This window comes from Aythya marila, assembly GCF_965140915.1.
Source record: "Aythya marila genome assembly, chromosome: 11".
In the NCBI taxonomy this organism is placed as follows: Eukaryota; Metazoa; Chordata; class Aves; order Anseriformes; family Anatidae; genus Aythya; species Aythya marila.
This window is the reverse complement of record NC_139052.1, coordinates 11783088-11803523: the sequence shown is the minus strand read 5'-3', so window position 1 is coordinate 11803523 and position 20436 is coordinate 11783088. Positions and strand designations below refer to the sequence as shown.

Below are 20436 nucleotides of genomic sequence, written 5' to 3'. Positions count from 1 at the left end.
AAAGTCAGGTCCAGAGAGCTTTAAGTTCTGGAGCTTTATCTTGAGTTCACTGAAATGGATGGGAGAACTCAGTTGATCTCAATGGCATTTATAAAACCTGTTCTCTGTAGCTCCTTTAACAAGTTTAACACAATTTTAATAAGGTTGGAGAGGCAGGGAGCTGGGAGACCTGGAGTGGAGACAAAGTGGATAGGCTGTGATAAGGATTTGTGTGCACTCAGGGATGGTGTGGTGTGTTCAGGTGAGAGCAAACCTGAAATGTTGGAGCATTTCACTCAGGTTTCATCAGGTAAAAGCCCTTGTCCCTTTATCCACAATTATTTGGGGAGCTTGTAATGCTGAAGATAAATGCACATAACTGAATTAGGGCAAAAATCCCATGGGTGAGTAAGAGCTACGGAAAATGAGAAATTGGGAGAAATTGCAAAACAAGCTAATAGAGGAGCAGGAAGAAATGATGAATGAATGACTGCCATGAGAGATAAACAGTGGGCTTAGAGATAACTTCAGCAAGCTACAATAGGAAAAATCCACCAGTACCACAGCTGGTTCAAGCGCCCTGGTGCAAATTTCACCAAAATTTGCTCAGGTAGTCAACGTTGAAGAAATGGTGAACAAAAAGAAAACTTAATGCTGAGAGAGTGATCGTAGTCAAGTTTCTCTCAACTACTAGACAAATTAATTACTGCTGTTAATTTGATTGTCACTTGAGAAGAAGCTTATAAATAAAATATCCTCCCCAAAGTTGGGATGTCCCTCAAGCCCCTCTTTCTATTTGAGTAGAGGATGGTGAGTAGGTCTCCTGGTAACAAAAGCATCATTTGAAATGTTAAGAAGTTATTTGATGTTCAGTTCCTTTAAACCATAAGTAGTTTTAACTGGTTCAAGGTCTGACAAATTGTCTTAAATTGTTTGAGCACATTCCCAGTGTGACTGAAAGGGGCAGAGAGGAGCAATGAGTTTGCTGAGAACCCGAGAGCAAGGGCATCAGCCTGGTTTGGCAGCGTGACTTTCTGCGTTGCCTTTTATTCATTCTTTTGGTTGTATTAATGCAGTGCCTACAATAAATAGCCTCACCCCTGAAACTATATTTAAGGAAGCATAAGCATTTTGAATCAGCTGTTGGTTTTCCTGTTGACTTTTTGATAGGGAGTTTGCTGAGTGGGAAGGTCTTCGGTGCTGAAGCTTGCTCTGTGGTCAGATCCCTGCCTGCTTTCACCTTGAATGCTGTCCATCACCTTTGTGTGCTGCAAATACAGCACGCGGCTTATTTATACTGTGCTTTGGTGGTGGCTCTTTAGGATGTAAATGTGCTTAGGGGAACATATTTCAGTGAAGTTTCTCCCAATAATTCAGCTCTGTGCTGTAAATAGCTGACAATCCTGTTATTAAATCTCAGAATGTGGCAAGGCAAGGGCACTGCCTTCAAAGACAGGAAGCGTTTAAGCTTGAGCATTAAAGAAGCACTTTTAATGGCAAGAGCAATTAGGTAGGGAATAGGCCATTAACATCAGGGGAGGTTACTGCTGCGCCACAACCACACATCACCCGGTGCAGGTTAGGGACGGCGTGAGGAGGGCTTGTGTAACAGCTACTCATGCAAAATGTACAAGATGAGATTGGATGATGCAGTTGATCTTTGATTATATTTTTGATGACGCATCCTAGCTGCTCTCTGCCTGCTGGTAGGAGAAAGATTTGCCCAATGCTGCTGGCTTGGATGCTCTGTGCTTAGCTCATGCGTGACACGAGTGGCTGGCTGCTCGCTCCTACTGACGTAGCAGCTATTAGGGGCTATCGGGCCCTCTTGCATCACTGGCAAATGCTTCGTAATGGTAATTCTGCCACTGGGGTCAGGATTAAAATGAAGGAAATACTTTAAATAATTGATGCTCTGGGCGTTTTAGGATTTGTTTAAAAAAGAATTGGTGTTGCTGGATGACATCACTAAGCGGGACAGCCTGCTTAATGACTCATATGGGAGCAGTAGGCTCTGCTGTGTAGGTGTTGTAGGATTTGTGGGCTTCATGGTGAAGGCTGGCAAGGCTAGGAGCTTTAGCTGCAAAACAACTGTGGCTTTATCATGGAGAAGAGAGCAGATTTGACACAGGGGAAAGAGGGCCTGGCAGTGGAGGTGTGAGCAGAAGTGGCTGCTGGTTACTGTGCAAAGCCTGTTCCCTTCTGTGGCAACTCATCCTCCTTTCCTGCCTCCCCCACACGCCAGTCTGATGTTATTTATTTGATGCAGCTTATCAAAATGCAAGATTGTAAGAATTTCTGAAGTGACAAACTGTTTTATTTCCGTCTGGAATTCTCACCACAGCCTACAGGATTTAGGAACTCGAACCCTGCAATTCAGAAAGAAATTTTCAGTAGAAGTTGCACTCCTCTGCCTACACATCGAGGGGCCTGAGAGAGCCCTCTGGAGCTGCTAGATGTTGCTTCCCGTTAGGATTTGCATTATAATAATAATAGGAGTCCTGCCACTGCATTCTTATCAGACCAGGTTTAGTACATCAATGCAGCGAGACAGCAAAGGCCTCACTGGAATACATTCAAGAATATGTAGCCAGATTGTACAATTTTTTTTTTCCTGAAGCTGCTTCTAGTTGCGCTGAGGATCCTTCCTGGAGGACTGTGAAATGGTGTGTATAAGTGCCGACTGTGTAAATATTTGTTGTTTGCCTCTGTTTCACGCTTAGCGGTAGATCCTCAACAGATATGGAACACTGTATTTGGGGGAAAAAATATGAAATTTAAGTCTTGCAAGACTCAGAAACATTAATTTCACCATGTGGAGGTGTGAGCATCTTAATTTCAGTATTCATTACTGCTTGTTCCTGCATTGGAAGAGGGACAGGTATTGTAGCCAGAGCTGGGAGTATTTAAAAAGGCTTTTCCTTCTGGAAAGGTTGTGCTTCAACCAAGATGCACGCTCTCTCCTTTGTATTAATTGCATTGCAGTGACTGAGTCAAGTTCTTTGCTTTTGGTGAGTTGCTCTATAGTCTGCAACAGCAATGCTTTATTGTTGCCTGTTTTATTGGGATTTTGTATTCAGGCTTCCCACTATAAATCTGTTGCGCACATCTAAAATGTCTCCCTGCAGTTGTTTAAGTGGGAACATGTGATCTGTTTTGTGATATTGAAAACTGTCAATAAGAGCATTTGAAAAAAAAAAAGGGGGGGGGGGGGGGAGGGGGGAGGGGAGAGATGCTCTGAGCTGAGCCATGCAACATGCAGCCACCCACCAGAGCCCAGGGCTGCACAGGGGCCGCCGTGCTGCCTGCAGGGTGCGTGGGGAAATGCAGGAGTGGGACACCCGATTACTGTCCCTATCACTGATAGTGATGCCCAGAGATGAGGCAGGAGCGCTGTTCTGGTAGGTAGCTCAGGCACTAGTGCAAAACTGGCTACAGCTTAGGGACCTCATGTTAGTTATACATCGATTTACATCTGCCTGCTCTGTCTGTCCCCCTGCCTTGGTGTTGTCCCCTGTCTAACAGGGATGTGTCTACATGCTGCACCTCCAGGAGAGGGGTAAAGAGGTGCCCCCACTTACTCCTCCACATATGCCAAACCCCTGTCACCAGAAGGCCAAAATAGTCCCAGACCTGCCAGGAAGCTTCCACGTGGAAGAGGCAGCCCCAAGTAGCTCACAGGGGAGATCAACAGCTGCCCTTGGGTGTATAGGAGATAAAAGCATCTTTGGACACTATTTATGTACACGTATAATCCAATGATTGTCATACTAATCCCTTCTTCCAGCTGGAAGAGGGAGAAATTTGTTCTTTCGTGGGACAATAAAGGAGATTTAGCTGCCTTAAACGTTATGGCACAGAGGTGAACGAGAGCTCTCCCTTCATGATTATTTTATCTTGTATGCTTGACAGCTGTCTGTCACTTGTATATAGTCCATTACAGGAGACAGCCCTGTTTCTGTTGTGCATTTATAGAGGTGGTCTTCATAAGCTTGTATTTAAGGGATCTTCTGAAAATGCTAATACATAAATAGACTAATTTGGTTTATGGTCTTTTTCAAGACAAACAGAAACTGGCTTGGCTGAGAACAGGGACTTGACACTTCATTACACCCACCCAAATTCAAGGCAATTCAGTTAAAAGCTTCGATCTCTTATCTCAGGTGCAAGAAAACCACGATAGCTGTGGGAAAGGGTCACACTGCGTGCTCTGGGACGGGAGCTGCTGGTTCGGGGAAGTGGTCCGGGGATGGGCAGCGAGACGGGCCTCCTGTGCACATCCAAAGTCTGCCTGGGTCTGTGCATCCTCCGTCAGCCGTCTCTCGGTGCCTCTTCCACCTTCCTCTGTGCTTCAGAGCAGGCAAATGGGTTTTTGTGCATAATGATCTCTTTTGAGAGATCCGAAGGACAAATAACAGCTTTAAAGTTTTGCACAGCCCCCTTCACATTGCGCTGCTCAGAGACGTTCCCCAGACGCAGGCGGTTCTGAGCAGCTGGTTTTTGAGGCCCTCAGAAGTGCACATCACGGAAGATGCATCAGCTCTCAAGGACTTCATTAGCAGTACCCAGCCCCATGCTCCCACCAGGCTCTCTCACCCCACTTGTCCTCCCCAGGCTTCTCTGCAACACCCGTGGTTTTGCAGAAAGTTTTGCAACCCTCTTAGGCTGTGCTGAGCCCCTCATGATGCCAGGGTTAACCACCTCTCCTGTGGCTCTGGTCACCTGCTTTTCCCTCTGTAGAGAAGGTCTGCTCTGAATTTTTGGTCTCCAAGCAGTAACCCTGCGTGTGCGTTGTTTAGATCTGCTTGCAAGAACTTCTCTCCATTGACTTAGAAATTAGCATTTCAAATTCTGTGGGGGAGGAATTGCCAAAGTTCTTATATTTTAAGCTTCAAATTAGAGTATTAGAGTTTGGAACAGAATCAAAATATCTAATCCACTTTGCATTCCCTGTTTGATCTTTCCTTTCCGCCTTATGAATTGGCACTATTGTCCTTAGGAGGTACAGCGAGATAGTGCTACTCTGGGAGGCTTCTCCCACGAAATGTAAAAGCAGCGTTGCACTGATTTACAGTGCCCTTTCAAATAACTGTTAGATTAGCATAGATGACACGGGGTTGTACTGGAGAGAGTTTATGCTCGTCAGCTCCATTATTGAATGTCCTCTGAATTATTGGCCGGAGGAGAGAACAGGCTCACGGCGGCTGGGCACAGCTTGGTTGGCTCGGCGTTGCCTCGTATTCCCTAAAAGAATGACTGACTTCTGGGATTTAAGCAGGCTGGTCTGTGCTTTGCACCCCAGATGTAAGTTTCTTGTCCTCCCTTCCATCTCTGTCTCCATCTCCTTCCGTCTGTCCTTGCTCTATGGTGAGGCTGCAATCTGGCTCCCTGTGGGCCACAGCCCAGCCTAGTGGGGCAGCAGAATTTTGCTAGGGGGAGCACGTGGAAATAAAGGCAGCCAGTTGCTTGTCTATGGAGAAATGAGCAATTGAAATGTTTTATTTTTTTTGGCTGCTGCTTAAGGGTAGTAAAGCTTCCTAAGAGAAAACAGTGTTTAGAGATCTGTAATAGAGGCCTGATGAGACAAATCGATCGAATTCCTGGGGTGCTAAAGTGTGAACGTGCAAAAAGCCTAGTAAGAATTTCTCACCAATTGGCACCTTATCTGCAGCGGCTGTGTGAGCAGTTGATCCATGCTGCATGCTAACACCAGGCACTAATTTTAGACCACAGGGTCTATGAAGAGCACAGTTCCCAGCTCTTGACTTGCTATAATTTACTTAAGGCAACCGGGAAGCTGGTGCATGCACTTTGTCTATTCCAGCAAGGGAGGCATCTGCCTCCACTAGCAAGGAGTCTCGTACCAGGAGAGCATGCTTGAAACAAATTGCTGTGTAATACAAGAGATGATTTTTAATCCTATTTTAAAACAAATGTTCAGGGTTCTATCCTGAAAATGAAGAAAAAATAAATCATTGGAATTGTGTAATATGGCTTATTATTCTGGCATAAAAAGCCCATCTAGAATTTATTGAGCTGATTTTGCTCACATTTGTTTGGTATAAATAAGCAGTAACTTAAAACAGAGAGGATCGGCTCTCCTGCGTGTACTCTCCAGTGGTTTTGAAGGGTGAATTTGCCACCACTTAAATCCTATAAAAGTTCAAAGCTCTACAGCAGAAGTATTAATAAAGGACATGGCTGTAAGCAGGTTGTGTCATCGGGGACGCGTGTCGGCCTGACGTATCATCTGTGGAGTGCTTTGTTTGCCTTTGGTAAATGTGATGAGCTCCAGGCTTTGTGCTGAAGTGGCACTGCCAAACTTAGCCATGGCTTATCTGGCTGGCACTGAGCAGGATGAGCCTCTGCTTGTGATCCGGCCGGTCAGGGTGGTTTCACAACATTGCTGGAGCATGGTGCTGCCCTCTCCAAGCTGGTTCCTCTCTTGGGAGCAGATATGGGGACAGGTGAATGAATGCAGTGCATGTATGGTCTTCCTGCAGAGACCCTGCTGCCATGCGTGGGGCTGTCCTCTGCATCTGCTTGGGCCAGGTGGCTGCCTTGAAAACTGTAAGGAAAATAACTCCAGTGTGTTTTAGACCAGAGAGAGAAAGACTAGGAAAAGTAAGTACACATACCAGTGCTGCCAACTTTTGGGGCAGCTGGAATATCAAGCAGCAAATAGTGGCAACTACACAAGGGTGATGCCGAACAGCTGCAGTGAGGCATGTTATCCTCTGGCTGTAGCAGCAGCGCTGTATCTGGCTGGGACCCGGTGCACCCGGGTGGTTTCATCAATAACAGCGTGATGCCCGCCGGCATCCAGCCTGTGCCGAGTGGGAACCCTGGGAGGGAGCCTGACCCTAAGCACCAGCCCTTCCAAGCCAGTTGTTTTTGTCCCAGTTCATGGAAAAAAAATAAATTAGGTTATCTCATTCCTTTAAACATTTTGGTAAGTGTTAATATGCTTTTGGTGCAGTGGAAATAATTGCCATATGGCTGCAAGATTTGCCATCTGTCCAGAGAGGCTGAAATGCAATTAGTCCATGTAGTCCATTTATCAATCCATAAGTGACAATATTCACAGTCCTGGCAACTTTGGTTGCTGACAGAATCAGCGCTTGTATAGGCCTACCTGTCTGCCCTTATTACAATCAATACATAAATGAGATGGAAAAAAAAGCATCATTCAGCCGTGTCCTTCACCCCTGACAGAAAGGTAAAGAACTCTGCACTGATGTAAATGAGAAATGGTATGCCTTAATTTCTGGAGGTACTGATTTGATTTTTCTGTCCAGTAGGCCTTTATTTTAATAAGACAAAGCCAGGTTCATTTGCAGTCTTTCAGTCAAGAAATACCAAGAGGACAGAGTATGTCAACAGGGAAAAAATTGCTATTAAGTGCTTTCTTGTTGTATTAACTTAGGAAAAGCAAAACGTTAGCAACATGAGAAGCATGATCAGTAGTATCATACATGGCAGCAGGTGTTATTCTTCCAATGGTTCTTGTTCACCTCCCAAAAAGTGAGAAGATGGCTTCTCAGCAGAGGGAATAAATTCTGCAATCAGGTCAAGGCTTTCTTATTTTTAAACCACAAATGCTCTGGCACTGTGAGGGGTCCGACATCTCACTCTCCTGGAAGCACAGCCCTGGCTGTGGCATGGCTTGGCCACGCAGAATGGTTGGCCTCTTCGAATCTTGGGTTAATTTGTAAAGGCCTACGCACATCCAAAAAAAGCCTTGAACAACTGAACTGGTTTACATATTACCCCAACACATCTTGGCCTGTTAGTTCGTAACAAGAACATGTGCTGGGCTTTGTTTGTGCTACGGGCTGCCAGCCAGCCCACGCTAATTTCTGAGACTCTGCTGACATAAGAATGCCATTTTTCACATTTTTCGCATCATAACCTGTAGTAATGTAACCTGCATCACGCGATCACTGGAACAATGCTGTTGATGGAATTAAATCCTCACATAGCCCATGAGGCCTGGGGCAGTGGCACCCAGAAATCCAAAGTGTCTGGGGCTTCAGAGCTAAGGGAATGGGACTGAGGGGATCTCAAACGGGTGGCTGTTGGGTTCAGGAACTTCTGGGAGGATCTTCTCCCAGTATTACCCACAAATGTGTGTAATGTGCTCCACTGCAGAGTTAGAAGGTTGTAGGGATTTGGTTTTGTGGTTTTGCTAATGTATTCTTTGGAGGATGTCTTTTTTTTGTTGTTGTTTTATAGATGCTGTTTCTCATGTGCAACTTTCTGGTTCTGGTTTTCAGATTTAGTACTTTTTCCTCTCTGACGCTCAGGAGATTTCCAAAGGATCTTCAGTTTTGTGCTATTTTTTATGTCAACAAATAAGTGCATGCTTCTGAGATCTGTACTGTAAATCTGGTGGCAACAGATAGCTTTGTATTGGTGAATATTAAAATTATCAGTGAATAATATTAGTTTCTAAATGTTTCAATTCCTTTTGTATTTTCAACTTGAAGCAGATAAAATACGCCATTCAGTGATCTCTAAGGCAAATGCTCTACCTTTAAGAATTATGTTCATCTGCTCTTTAGAGAGGTGCTGTTGCATGCCAGCAGCAGCCAAAACGTTATGATTGTTGGCATTTTACTATTGAAATTCCCAGAGAAAGGAAGCCTGGTTTTCTCAGTGTAGCCCAATTTAACCTGCACTGAGTGGAGAATGACACTCACTTTGGCAGCACTTGCTGGTGTCCAGCACCTTCCCTTTCCAGGCTGAGCGTGGTGGATGCACTCAGACCTGTCTTTTCCACTTCTCACGTGCAGTCTTTGGTGTCCCTGACTGCATTTGGTGATTTTGTTTTTCTCTCCTGGATGGCTTAATCTGGGAGGAGGCTGTAACGACAGACCTGGTTGAGCAGGGCAGTGCTGTTGCCAGCCCGCTGCTGTTCCCAGCACGGGCAAGCTGAAACACGCACCCAGGGCCCTGTGTGGGCACAGGTTTGCATCTTCCTAATCCTTTATAGACCAAATTGCTTATTTGTTAATTGCCTTTAATTTTTACATGCTTCAGCTTCAATAAAGGTGTGAATCCCTGTATTAAACCACCCATGGCACCTTTTTCATATCCTCTAACAAAGCACCTGGCCATGAGTGTCCTCTGCACTTCCCCGCTGCTTTGGCAGTGGCTCCAGTCACAGCGTGTACCCAGCAAAGGGCCTGCACCCAGCCCCGGACAAGCAAAACCTTATCATTTTCTGCTGGTGTTACGCTTGGTGGAATTCCGTATTTGCCCCTTCAGGCAGCAGATCAGAGTTATCCAGCTTGGTCTTTAAACAGAGCTGATAGGCTCCCCCTGCCCCCTCCAAGTTTAACTGGGAAGAAAAGCCTCGAGGGAGAGCGTTTGAATAGAGGATGGGAAAGGATATCAATAATTACACATGTGGACTAGTGCACGGAAGAGCTCTCCTCCAAGGATCTGCTTGCTGCTGTGGTGTGTAAGATAATGGGGAGCTCAATCACATTATTTTGCAATAGGCTTTGATTATGCTGCTGATTAAAATCAACTTTTTTGGATTTGTGTGCAGATAACCTCATCTGTCATTTAAATTCTTGTGATGTGGGAAAGGAAAATGTCCTGAGCATGAAGATGCTGCCCTGCTGGTGGCAGTGGGTTTGCATGCACAAAGACACACATGGTCTTTCACTCCACTGTTGTTTGTAGGTACACAATATTTTGATTGTATATCCTCTGATATTTAACTTCTTTATTTTTTAAATGGACACCAAATAACACACACAACCTCAAAATATCCCTGACCTTCTGCAACATAGAAGGCATCTTCTAAAGGATTAATAATAATAATAATAGAGACTGAGGGATTTTCCTGCTGGCTTACAAATGCAAAATAAATTACTCTTCCTCCAGCATTGTCTGCATTATTTTCTCCTCCTTGGTAATTTCTCACCACAGTAACACAAGAGGGGTGCCAATCCATAGCAGCTACATAATGCAAGGCCGGGGGATGCTGGCTGTCGTTTTGAGGTGCTGCTCAAGGAACTTGGTGTAGGGCACGTCTGCAGCGAGCTGGCTTCATCCACCTCAGCTGGAGCAGTTGTGGTGCACACACGTGGCTCTGTGAGCTTTAAGGCACTAACGGGTGTCTCCTGCCCGGGTGGGAGATGCTGGCATCAGGGTGAGGTGGGGGCCAGTCTGCCTCCCCCCTCCTACAAACGTGACCTCTCCGCTCCAAGTTTTATACTTCCAGTTTATTATCGAAATCTCTCACTGAAATGCTACAAGGCGAGCACTGTGCTATGGGGGAGGCTCTGCTAACGGCATTGATGCTATTGGGGCTGAGGTGAGCCCCAAAGATGTAATTTTAACCTATCCAGAGAAATGAGAAGGCTTCTGGGGGCAGTGTGTTTATGTGCTGACACAGCCTTATTTGTCAACAAAACTAGGAGAGTTTGTGTCTATCCTGGCAAAGGGGATAAACAGAGTACTGTTATTTCCATTTTTTCCCAGTTTTATTAGCTTTGAATTTATCCCTATGTACACAGGAGGCTGTGTAAACATTTCTAGGGGTGCAAATTTATGGAACCTCTTTCAGTGCCTTCTCAAGAAAGATCTGTGAAATAACCAGAGTAGCAGGACCAGTTTCACACATGCCTGAACTTGTTTTTTATTTTCAGAATAATCTTACCTATAGTGGAGTAGTTCAGGGTCTTTTCAGTTTTTATCCTCTGTGTGTGTTTATTCACAGAGTGTCTTAAAAGGTGAATAACCATCTGGAGATAGCCCAAAAGTTAAGTGTGAGCTTTTCCACTGCCCAAGATAAGCCTTTTCATTTATGTATTGACTTCATAAAGGCATAATGGCATTGTGAGAGCTCCCAGATGTTACAGTGACTTTCACACTGAGAGCTTTTGTCCTGAAGACTTATTCTTTTGGACTTACTCAGCTGTGAACCAAAAATGAGTTTAATTAACATCTGTACTTTTGACAGAAAATTCCTCTTTAGCTAGCTATTTTTTTTTCTTATTTTTTTTTGTCTAAGTAACTGGAACTATTATGTTGCCTACAAATGTAAGAAGCACTTCTGTTAATTACATTGTCTGTTGAAATAATAATGCCTGTAAATGAAAGGAGCTAAAAAGATGTCTTCTTTTTTTTTTTTTTTTTTTTTTTTTTTTGCATGAATTTAATACATTTCTGCAGGTGCAAAGATATCAAATCTAGCATAAAGTGGGCACTAGAGAGTTATGTCTGTAGTCATTTGAATAAGTTGCACAACCTTGCCCTTGGTTAGCACTGCTGCAACTTTGTCATCGCAGTCATGGGGAGAGAGAGAGGTCTGCCCACAGACCAGGGATTTCAGCAACTGGAGGATTGAAAAGAAGGACTTGGGGTAAATTTATATATTTGTAAATTTTTTTTTTTCTTGTTCTTTCCTTTTTTTGGGGGGGGCAGTGTAATTTCTGTCCTAATAGCCTGTTTTTCCAAGAATTGCTCTGTCTGCACTGTAAGTGACCGCAGTCCGTCCTGCAGCTCGTTACTGCCGGAGGTGCAGGACTTGGATCCCATAGCACTGAAAAATGCACTTGTAGGGGTGCCTGCATTTTCTTACAGGCAGAAAACAGCAGAGCCAAAGCTGAGTGCAGCTGTCCCCTGCTAGCCCTGCCTGTCGCTCTGTGCCAGTTCTCCCATCCCCACTGTGCATAACAGACACTCTGATTTTCTCTCTGTCCTGACACTGCCTGGCCTGTTTTGCTCAGGGTTGCTGCTCCATCCTTCCAAGTAATTTTTGCGATGGAAGTTGCTGTGTTTGAAGGTGTGTTTGCATTTCAGTACCAACAGGAGCTGACCAGGTGCAGGAAAGTGTCCCACCGAGGAGCAGACCCAGTTTGCAAGGCAGGTATCCTGCCACCCCCAGCCTCCGAATTGTGTGGGAGCCGTTGTTAAAGCCACCGGCAGCATCCCTCTGGTATCCGAAGACTGTTGGTTTTTACAATAGTAGCTTTTGTTGAGTGGTGAATATTCCACTATTGATTTCGCTTTTTCCACTCATGTAGTCAAAAACTTCCCAGGGTGAGAGATCTGCTACCAAACCACCCTCTGATGTTAGCAATAGCAAAGCTGTGGAGAGGAAATGAGGCGATTTAATTTTATTTCCAGGCTTGCTACTGGCTCTGTTATCCCAGGATGCCATCTCGCTCTTTATGGCTGCTTCCTCAGGTGTAAAATGGAGCCATTACCACCTGCTTGCTCCATGCTACCGATTTTGCAGTCTTGCACGTCGGAGCAGGCTCTCTGCTCCTGATGGCTATATGTGCTGGCAGCCGGCACCCGGACTTGTGTGTTGCATCTGATGAGATTTGACTGACCCGAATTAATTAGCACATGCCAATTTGGGAAGGTAGTGAGCTGCCTCGTTTCATAATGCTGGTTTGCTGCTATCACATCTGTAAAACATCCATGCTTATCTTTTGCCTCTGCCCAGTTCTGTGCGGCATTACCTAACGGTGACAATGCATGCCTGAAAGTCCTGGCTGCTTTTGCATGGAGAGCATAGCAGCACTGGTTAGTTTTTGGACAGCCGAGTCTTGCAGAGGTGTGTAAACAGCTTTACTAAAAATAAAACAAAAATATCTCCCCTCCACATGCTATTACTATATTTATGTGAAGGAAAAGGTGCCCTGCCCATGCACCTTGCTCAGAAGACTCTCAGGACCTCACACTGGGGACTCCAGAGGGTGGGTCCCTGTCTCCTGCTAGCAGGGTGCTTCTGGTTGCTGACCCTGCAGTGATGGACACAGAGCATGCAGTATATAGGGGCCTTGGGCTGCTCATGGCATATAAGGAGGATGTACTCATGCCAACTTGAGCACATGCGGTGAGGTTAGCAGTTTGAGCAAGGACAAAGCACCAGCACTGAGAAACTAATTTGTGTGTTTTTCCACTGCCTGGAAAGACTGCCAGGAGGATGGCCGGGCCCCTCTGTGTTTTGAGCAAAGGCAAATTCTGTGTACTGATAATATGTGATGATGCGACTGTAACTCTGTGTACGTTTGGGAGGCACTTGGAGACTTCTGAGGCTGTGGGGGAATGAGTGGAGAGCTTGCTGCTCTCTGGGTGCAGGATGGATTGGTTCAGGTTTGTTTGGGACTGAAGGCACCATGTTCCTCTGGCTGCATTTAACAAATATATCTTTTTGTATCATGATCAGTTGCAGTGATGGGGGGCATGTTGCAATGCAGCATTTTATCTTTGTACCTACTTTTCTTCTTCCTTGAAAGACGCTCATTATCTAATGCTCATGTAGCAAATCACAGCAGATCTGTCAGGCGGTGTAAAGCTCAGCGCATGCACGAAAGTGGCCCGTAGCGGGAAGCACCACGTTCCAAAAACTCTACTCTGCCACACGGTCTGGAGGCACGTGCATCCTCCACCAGATGTCAGCTATATGAAGATGTATTTAAAGGAGCCCGTCACACACTCGTAAAATTTGGCATGGTTATATGTTAACAGAATGTGGCACTGGACCTCACACAGCTGTGGATGAAGTTAGTTAGCTTTAGAGCCTTAGTTTTTGCTTTTCTAATTCCTGTGAAAAGGTTAATGACATATTCCTTCATTAATGGAGAATGATTGCTTATTGTGTGAGGGTTGTCTCACATAACACAGGGATGGAAATGAAAAGTCAACTAAAATCGATAAAACCGTGGCATGAAAATTATTATCATATTTATAAAACACGCCAGCCATGTGTAATAATAAAGTTTATCAAAGTGTGTTCTCTGTTTTAATCTGTGTTATTAAACAAAGAACCATTAACTATAATTTAGGTCTCCATTTGCTAGATTTCAAGCTGCTTTGCTTGAAACACTGGATATTACTGTCAAATAGATTTCTAAATAGATTTTTTCTAAAGAGAAATGTATTTGATTGATCATTAACAGATTCGGTTAGAATTCATGAGATTTTAAACATTCATAAATTCTCTTTGTTTTTTGATTTACAACTCACATTTTGGCTGCCTGGCAGAGCCAGTGCTTCTCACCTGCACTTTCACATCAAGACCAGGTTACGGGCTCACACACCAAATGACATTGCCAACATTTCAAGCTAGCATAGCAGCCATTTTTAGCATAAAACCTGATAAATCTTGGCTAAAATGAAAAGGAAAGAAACTGTGGAAAACAAAGTCATTCCTTAGTCAGGGAATTGCTTTCCTGAATGTCAAAGTTTGCAAGTAATGCAGTGAGGCATTGATGGAATAAAGCATCAGTCTGGAAGTCTCCAAGGCCGTGGTGTAGTTTAGGGGAAGAAAAAAAAAAAAAGACTAATTCAGTGTTTCTTTGGAAAATCGAAGTTTTATAGTTGCCTGTGTGCTCTTCACTGGCTGCTGGCTTCACTGACGGCGTGGTGCAAGGGGGAGCCTTTGTCGTTGTTGAATAATCATAAGGATTAGAAATATAGTTGGCTTTTGTCTTTAGCTTTTAATGACAGCAACAAATGACTGGATAGATGGCTATCTCAAGTCCTGAATGTTATTATCCATTAATTTACCCACTCAGATGCATGTATAAAGCCCTCACTGCCAGCAGTAGCTGCTACAAGACTCCTGAAGGAATGGAGATAGATAGTTGTTCCCTTCGTTTTGCATTTGTTATCTCCAGATTTACTTTATATGGTTACTGCTGCTGCTTCAGAGAGCCCAGGCATAATTTTAGCAGTATTTTCTGGTATTGTTAAGGTGAATTAACAGAAATGTGTATATAAAGTTGTTTGCAAGTTGGGCTTTCATGAAGGAAAAGTCTGAAACTTTTGAAAGTTTAGGCTGTGATATATAGGTCATATTCCCATTAGCAAAAACAATTAGTAATAAATCCACTACAAATACAGAGCTAAGTAGAAGGCTAAATAAATTCAAAATTATTCTTCACTCAGAGAATGTACATATTTTTTAGACTAAAACAGTAAGTAGCTTGGGGGAAACCTCCCTTGCTAACCCTGTGTAATGTGTGATGGAAGTATCTAAAACATATTATGGAGCCCTGGCCCTGCTTTTCTCCCAGCTACAGACTGCAGTGACAGTAGTGTGGGAAACAAGAGGCAGATTTCCCGTGTTACTTCAGCTCCTCAGCTGAAGTAAAAGATGCTCCTGCACAGCTGTAACATGACAGTCCCCTTGTAATTTAAATATATTTCATATAAGTATTTTACAGAGTTTGGCACAGTTGTCTATCTAGAAGCATGCATGGCAGCCCCTGAAAAATGTAAAGCCTTGCATATGTCTTGCAAAGAAAAAAAAATGTTTCATTTCCTCCCTTCTGAGGCATTGTGGGGCTTTGCAAGATCACACCGGCCTTCCTGAGCTAGCTCTGCAGTTACATTGCTTCATCTGTGCAATGTTTATGAATTGCTTCCCTCAATTTTATTTAAAGTATAGTGATCAAGATTGTGCATGGTGTTTTGTATGGTTCCCACATACAGAACTCAACTTCTTATATTCTAAAAAATGTAGAGGTGGATTTAAAAGGAGCTGAAGATTATAGAAATTAATAAAAATATAGTTCAAAAATGATGGGACTGAGAATAACAGAAGAGAATTATTTACATCGATATGAAAGAATGACTTGTGAGAGAGGTCTTCTGGCCTTTCACATACCGATCTTCATTTGCTTTGTGCAAAATTCAGCATGGCAGCCTTCTTGGTTTACATGAGGTAAATATTTGTGGGAGTTAATAATGGACTCTATTGCAGTACAGTTGTTTTTGAATATTGTCAGAATTCTATTAATGATAAAATATTTTGTATGTGATAAGAAAATATCAAGTGGTACACTTTATATATACCATTATATACTGTAGCTTTTAAGAACAAAAAGCATAAAAATATATACCATATATATTTATATAAACACGACGTGGCTTTATTTGCAGTTTATTTTTTCTAAACTTGGATTAAAGGTAACACCTTGAGGTGAGTTTAGTTTTACAGCCTTTGAGTAAGTCTTAATTCTGATCTGGATGGCTTGGTGTGTATCATCAAGTTCTTGTTCTTTCAGTCCTGCATCCTCTCCGCTCCTACACGCAGTTTGCATTGCCATGTGTTCAGGGTCACACTGGTCACAAAATGTTTTTGAAGAGCGGTGCTGATTAGGGCTGGGGTGCCAGGGGCCTTCCCTCAGCCCTGGCACACGGCCCCTTGCAGTGGCAGGGCCATGGGCCTGTTTCTTCCCCCCCCCCCCCCCCTCACTCCCCAGGCAGATTAACTGCATTTGCATCTGATGAATTTTTCAGGCTCATCCACAATATGGTGCCATTCTCAGGATAGAGACATTAGTGCTTCAGGAATGGCACCGTGCCTTTGTTTTGGTAGCATTGTTGGTGCCTCCACAGAGCAGTCCTGGCTCTAAGCAGGACCACAGGTCGCAGCGAGGAGCAGCAGGAGGAAAGCTGGCCATGTGGGGTTTGTGGTGCTTAGGAAAATGTGTGGATGGGGAAAGAAGGTGTGCATGTAAGCATCCTTTCCTGGAAATAAGTGTTTGGAGGAAAAAGTGGGTTACACAGTCAGCGTAACAAGAGGAGGAAAAATTGGCCTTGCGCTGCCTGGTCAGGTCTGGGCTTCCGGGACATTTCATCTTCCACAGACTCATGCATCCATTTCTCCTGTCCCTCCCTATTCCAGAGAACAGCCCATCTTCACCACCAGAGCCCATGTCTTCCAAATTGACCCCAGCACGAAGAAGAACTGGGTCCCCGCAAGCAAGCAGGCTGTAACTGTTTCCTACTTCTATGACAGCACGAGAAACAGCTATCGGATTATCAGTGTGGATGGAGCCAAGGTAGGAGGCTGATGGTACCCCGGCGTGTTTACTGTGTGGAGAGGATCGTGGCAGTCAGCCCTGGCTGGCGATAGACATAGATGGGCGGCATTGAACACATAAGTTCATAAATGCTCACTTTTTTTTTATTTATATAAACCATTGTGGACAGTTGTAGTGACAACTGAAAAAACACAGAGCAACTTAAAAGTGATTTTTCCAAAATGAATTGACCTAGACAGGATTCTATCACTGACTAGTTTTAATGAGCCAAGAGCTTTAACTGCCAAAATTTTGTCTGTAGCACAGTATCTAAACACACCACCTGTGCTAGGTAGATAGCACTGTGGCCTTTTTGGTGAAAAAATGTTCTTTTTAAAGGGAACAAGGAGACAGATATGTGCAGACAAGAGCTTTTGATTTAAATGCCAACTGCGTATTCCCTTTTGCATGGTTGAAATGTTTACAGGTTAGCACTTAATATTCTACTGCTTTTGCACTGGAGTTCATCAGCATTGGGTGACAAATTAGGCATGTAGACATTCCCTGCTGCCCATGCTTTTTCTCTTATTTTGTTTTGCATCCCCAAACAGTGTGCTGAAGTATTTCCTGCAAGAATCCTGGTCACTTGGGTTGAGTGGGTTGCTCAGACAACCATTTTAATACCTTTAGCACCTTCTCCCTCTGATTCGTCCCTCCAAACTAAGTTGTAAGGTGACCACTTTCCCCTAGCAGACTGCAGATGTGTAAGGTAAAACATTTCACTCTTGCACAGAAATCATTGGTCATTTCTGTCATTTCAGTCAAAGCACAAAACACAGAAAAATGAGACATGTTTACAGCCTGCTCATCTGTGTTCCCGTTCAAATGAGGGTGTTTAAAATGTCACTGTCCTGGGAGAGAGCTACCTCAGAAATCATCCCTCAATAAACCGCTTATATCTGTCATGCCTACTTCACATGCTTGTTTTTCCAAACATCCCCTGTGCTGCATTTGGTTATATATTGGCTTATAAATCAGCCAAACCGCCTGTTGAAATTGATGGTGATGTTCCATTGAGATAGGTACAGCATGAATACATTGCCATCGTTACGCTGTCAGTGCCGGCATCCTCAGCTCCAGAAAGCCCCTGGTTTGCTGGGGAGCAAGCCAAGCCCTGTGCAAGCTGCTGGGGTTGTGGATGTGTGTTAAGAGTGATTAACGAAAAGCAAGCAATTATTGCTGTATGTGTTGGAGTGGGGGGGCTCAGGGCAGTGCATGCCCTCAGCCAGAGGGTCCTGCCCAGTGCTGCAGGGCATCCAAGCTCCGCTCCTTCATCAGCCCAAAAGACACCAAGAAGGAACCAGTCCCCCCGGTCGCGTGTACCCCAGGAGGCAGTGAGCCTTTCCCATTAAAATTCTCTCCTGTGGCTTCCCAAGCGAGAATCAATCACTCACCACATGAATTATTCGTATTGTATCGAACCTTTGCTGATTAAGGAGCAGGTCGAGAAGAAATGGTGCCTCCACGCTTGCCTCTGGAGAGTCCCATTACCTGACCTGTCTGCTTAAGAGTGCTGATATGGAAAAAGGACGGTGTTTGTACCCAGCTAATGATAGAAGTTGCTTTTTTCCCCTCAAACAACTATTGCTTAGCATTGTGACCTACTTTTCTAGTCCAAAATGAAGCCTGGTAGGACTGTGAGGAAGAATATAGGCAGCGCTGGTTGGCTTTGTCCTGCTTTCCATTCATCTCACTTATTAGAATAGAGTCTTCGTGTGTTGGCAAGTATCAGGCAGATTAGCATCGCTGCGGGCAAAATTATCCCTCTTTTAATGACAAAAAGCTGAAACTCAAGTGAAAGGAGGGACTTGGGCCTGGAGGGAAGGTGGAGATGAAGGACATGTATCACTTACAACTCTCCATCCTTGTCTTGGCTGCAAAGTGGCTGTTCTAACAGTGTGGGGCAAACACGTATAATGCACACTGGATTGAAGAGAAATCTCATTTAAATTCAACTCAGATGCAGATACTGGATTCTTTTTTAACCTTATGTTGACTTAGAAAGCAATGATAAAAGTACTTTAAAATGATTAAGAATATTGGGCACTTCACTTAAACATTGTTCTTACTCAGTCACATAAGCTTCAGGTGTTCAGCATGTTACCCTGGGCACTGTGTTGAGTTGCAGGTGTGCAGAATAAAATGGGGCTGCCGAAACCCTCACTGTCCTACAGAGCATGGGGCAGGCTGCACGGCATGCACCAAAGGCATGCTGAGCACCCTTCTGAGGCTTTGCCAACCTGGTAGGCTGTGCTTTGTGTGTGGTGACAAAAAACCCCACTGAAATGCCTGGGGAGTCAAGCATGGAAAAGCAGCAACCCAGGATTCATAATAGCTTGTACCACTTTAATTCCTCTCTGGTTCCAAGGCTGGGAGAGAATGGGTTTTATAATTCCTACATCTTCTACAGAAAAACAGGTGCTGTGGACAGTAGATTACAATTTATAGCAAAAGATTTCACAGATAGGATAAATGCATGCTCTGGATGATGTTAACCAAGATACCGTTACCAAACAAGGGAATAGATTAGTGTATCTTTTAATTACATTATAATTGACTTGTATGCTGTCGAGAAAGTAATTTCATCATGATGTTTTAAGAAGTTTCCAGCCAGAGGCTGTATAAACTGTAGCATAATGAGTGCTGGAGGAAATGATACAGTAAAATGCAAGGGCACACACTGATCTGGAGTTAATGAGACAGCCAAGAGACTTTACCATATGAAAGTCCCCAGCATTGTGGGCAAAAGTCAAACCTGTTGAAAAAATTACAAACTATGGCAATGATACAGGGAGAACATGAACTCAGAAGTGCCTGGATGCTCTGTAGCGTGTGGGGGAAGCCATGTGCAAGGCTCCTCATTAAAAGTGACCTACATTATGCAGCTTTTTAGAGGTGAAAAGGAAGTTTGAAAGCATGGAAATTGCACAGGCCGATATCCTCTGTCATCCTCTGGAATAATGCATGGCAGTGTTCTGACCAGTGGATCTGTTTGTTTTTATTTGTTATGAATTGGAAATAAGCATTATCCAAGCCAAATAGATGAGGGAGAAGATATGAAACTTGTTTCTGTATAGAATTTGAGAAAGAAGTATAACCCTGTTGCACCTCAGAAACAAGCTTCTGCCCTCATTTTCAAATGTTCTAAATTTATATGCCTATAAAACCTAGGATTGCAACAGCATTGTTTTTATATTTTGAAAAATAAGTTGTTAATAAGGAACACATAGCTATCTTTAAAACTTAATATCCAGCAATAAACTTGATAGTGGGACATTTTGAGACAGCTGCAGCAAAGAAAACTGAGGCAGGAAGAGTCATCTCAGATGCCAGTCTGAAGTTGTTTCTATGGGATGTTTAGTCAGATGGCCAGAAAAAAATCAAAATTGGGGTCAAAAGACTAATAGATTGCAAAAGTAGTTTTGGTAAATACATGATACAGAAAGAAGGGGTTTGTGTTTCAGGGAAAAAAAAAAAAGGTCGACTGACACTCATTCCCAGTTGCTAGATGATTTTAAAGAATTTATTACCTAATGATTACCTTGAATATTAAAGATCAGCCACTAAGTCAGACATAATTGTGCTAAAGTATTGAAGAGAGAATAAGAAAAAT

General features: G+C 43.8%; 1 protein-coding gene across 1 annotated transcript in view; it reads left to right on the top strand.

Moving 5' to 3' along the window:
• The window catches only part of HOMER2 (homer scaffold protein 2), a 60402-nt gene that overhangs the window by 4592 nt on the left and 35374 nt on the right, over positions 1-20436 (top strand). Inside the window, exon 2 of the mRNA XM_082769226.1 lies at positions 16646-16802. Within this exon, the coding sequence (XP_082625352.1) occupies positions 16646-16802 (157 nt within the window). The remainder of the gene's footprint in view (positions 1-16645; positions 16803-20436) is intronic.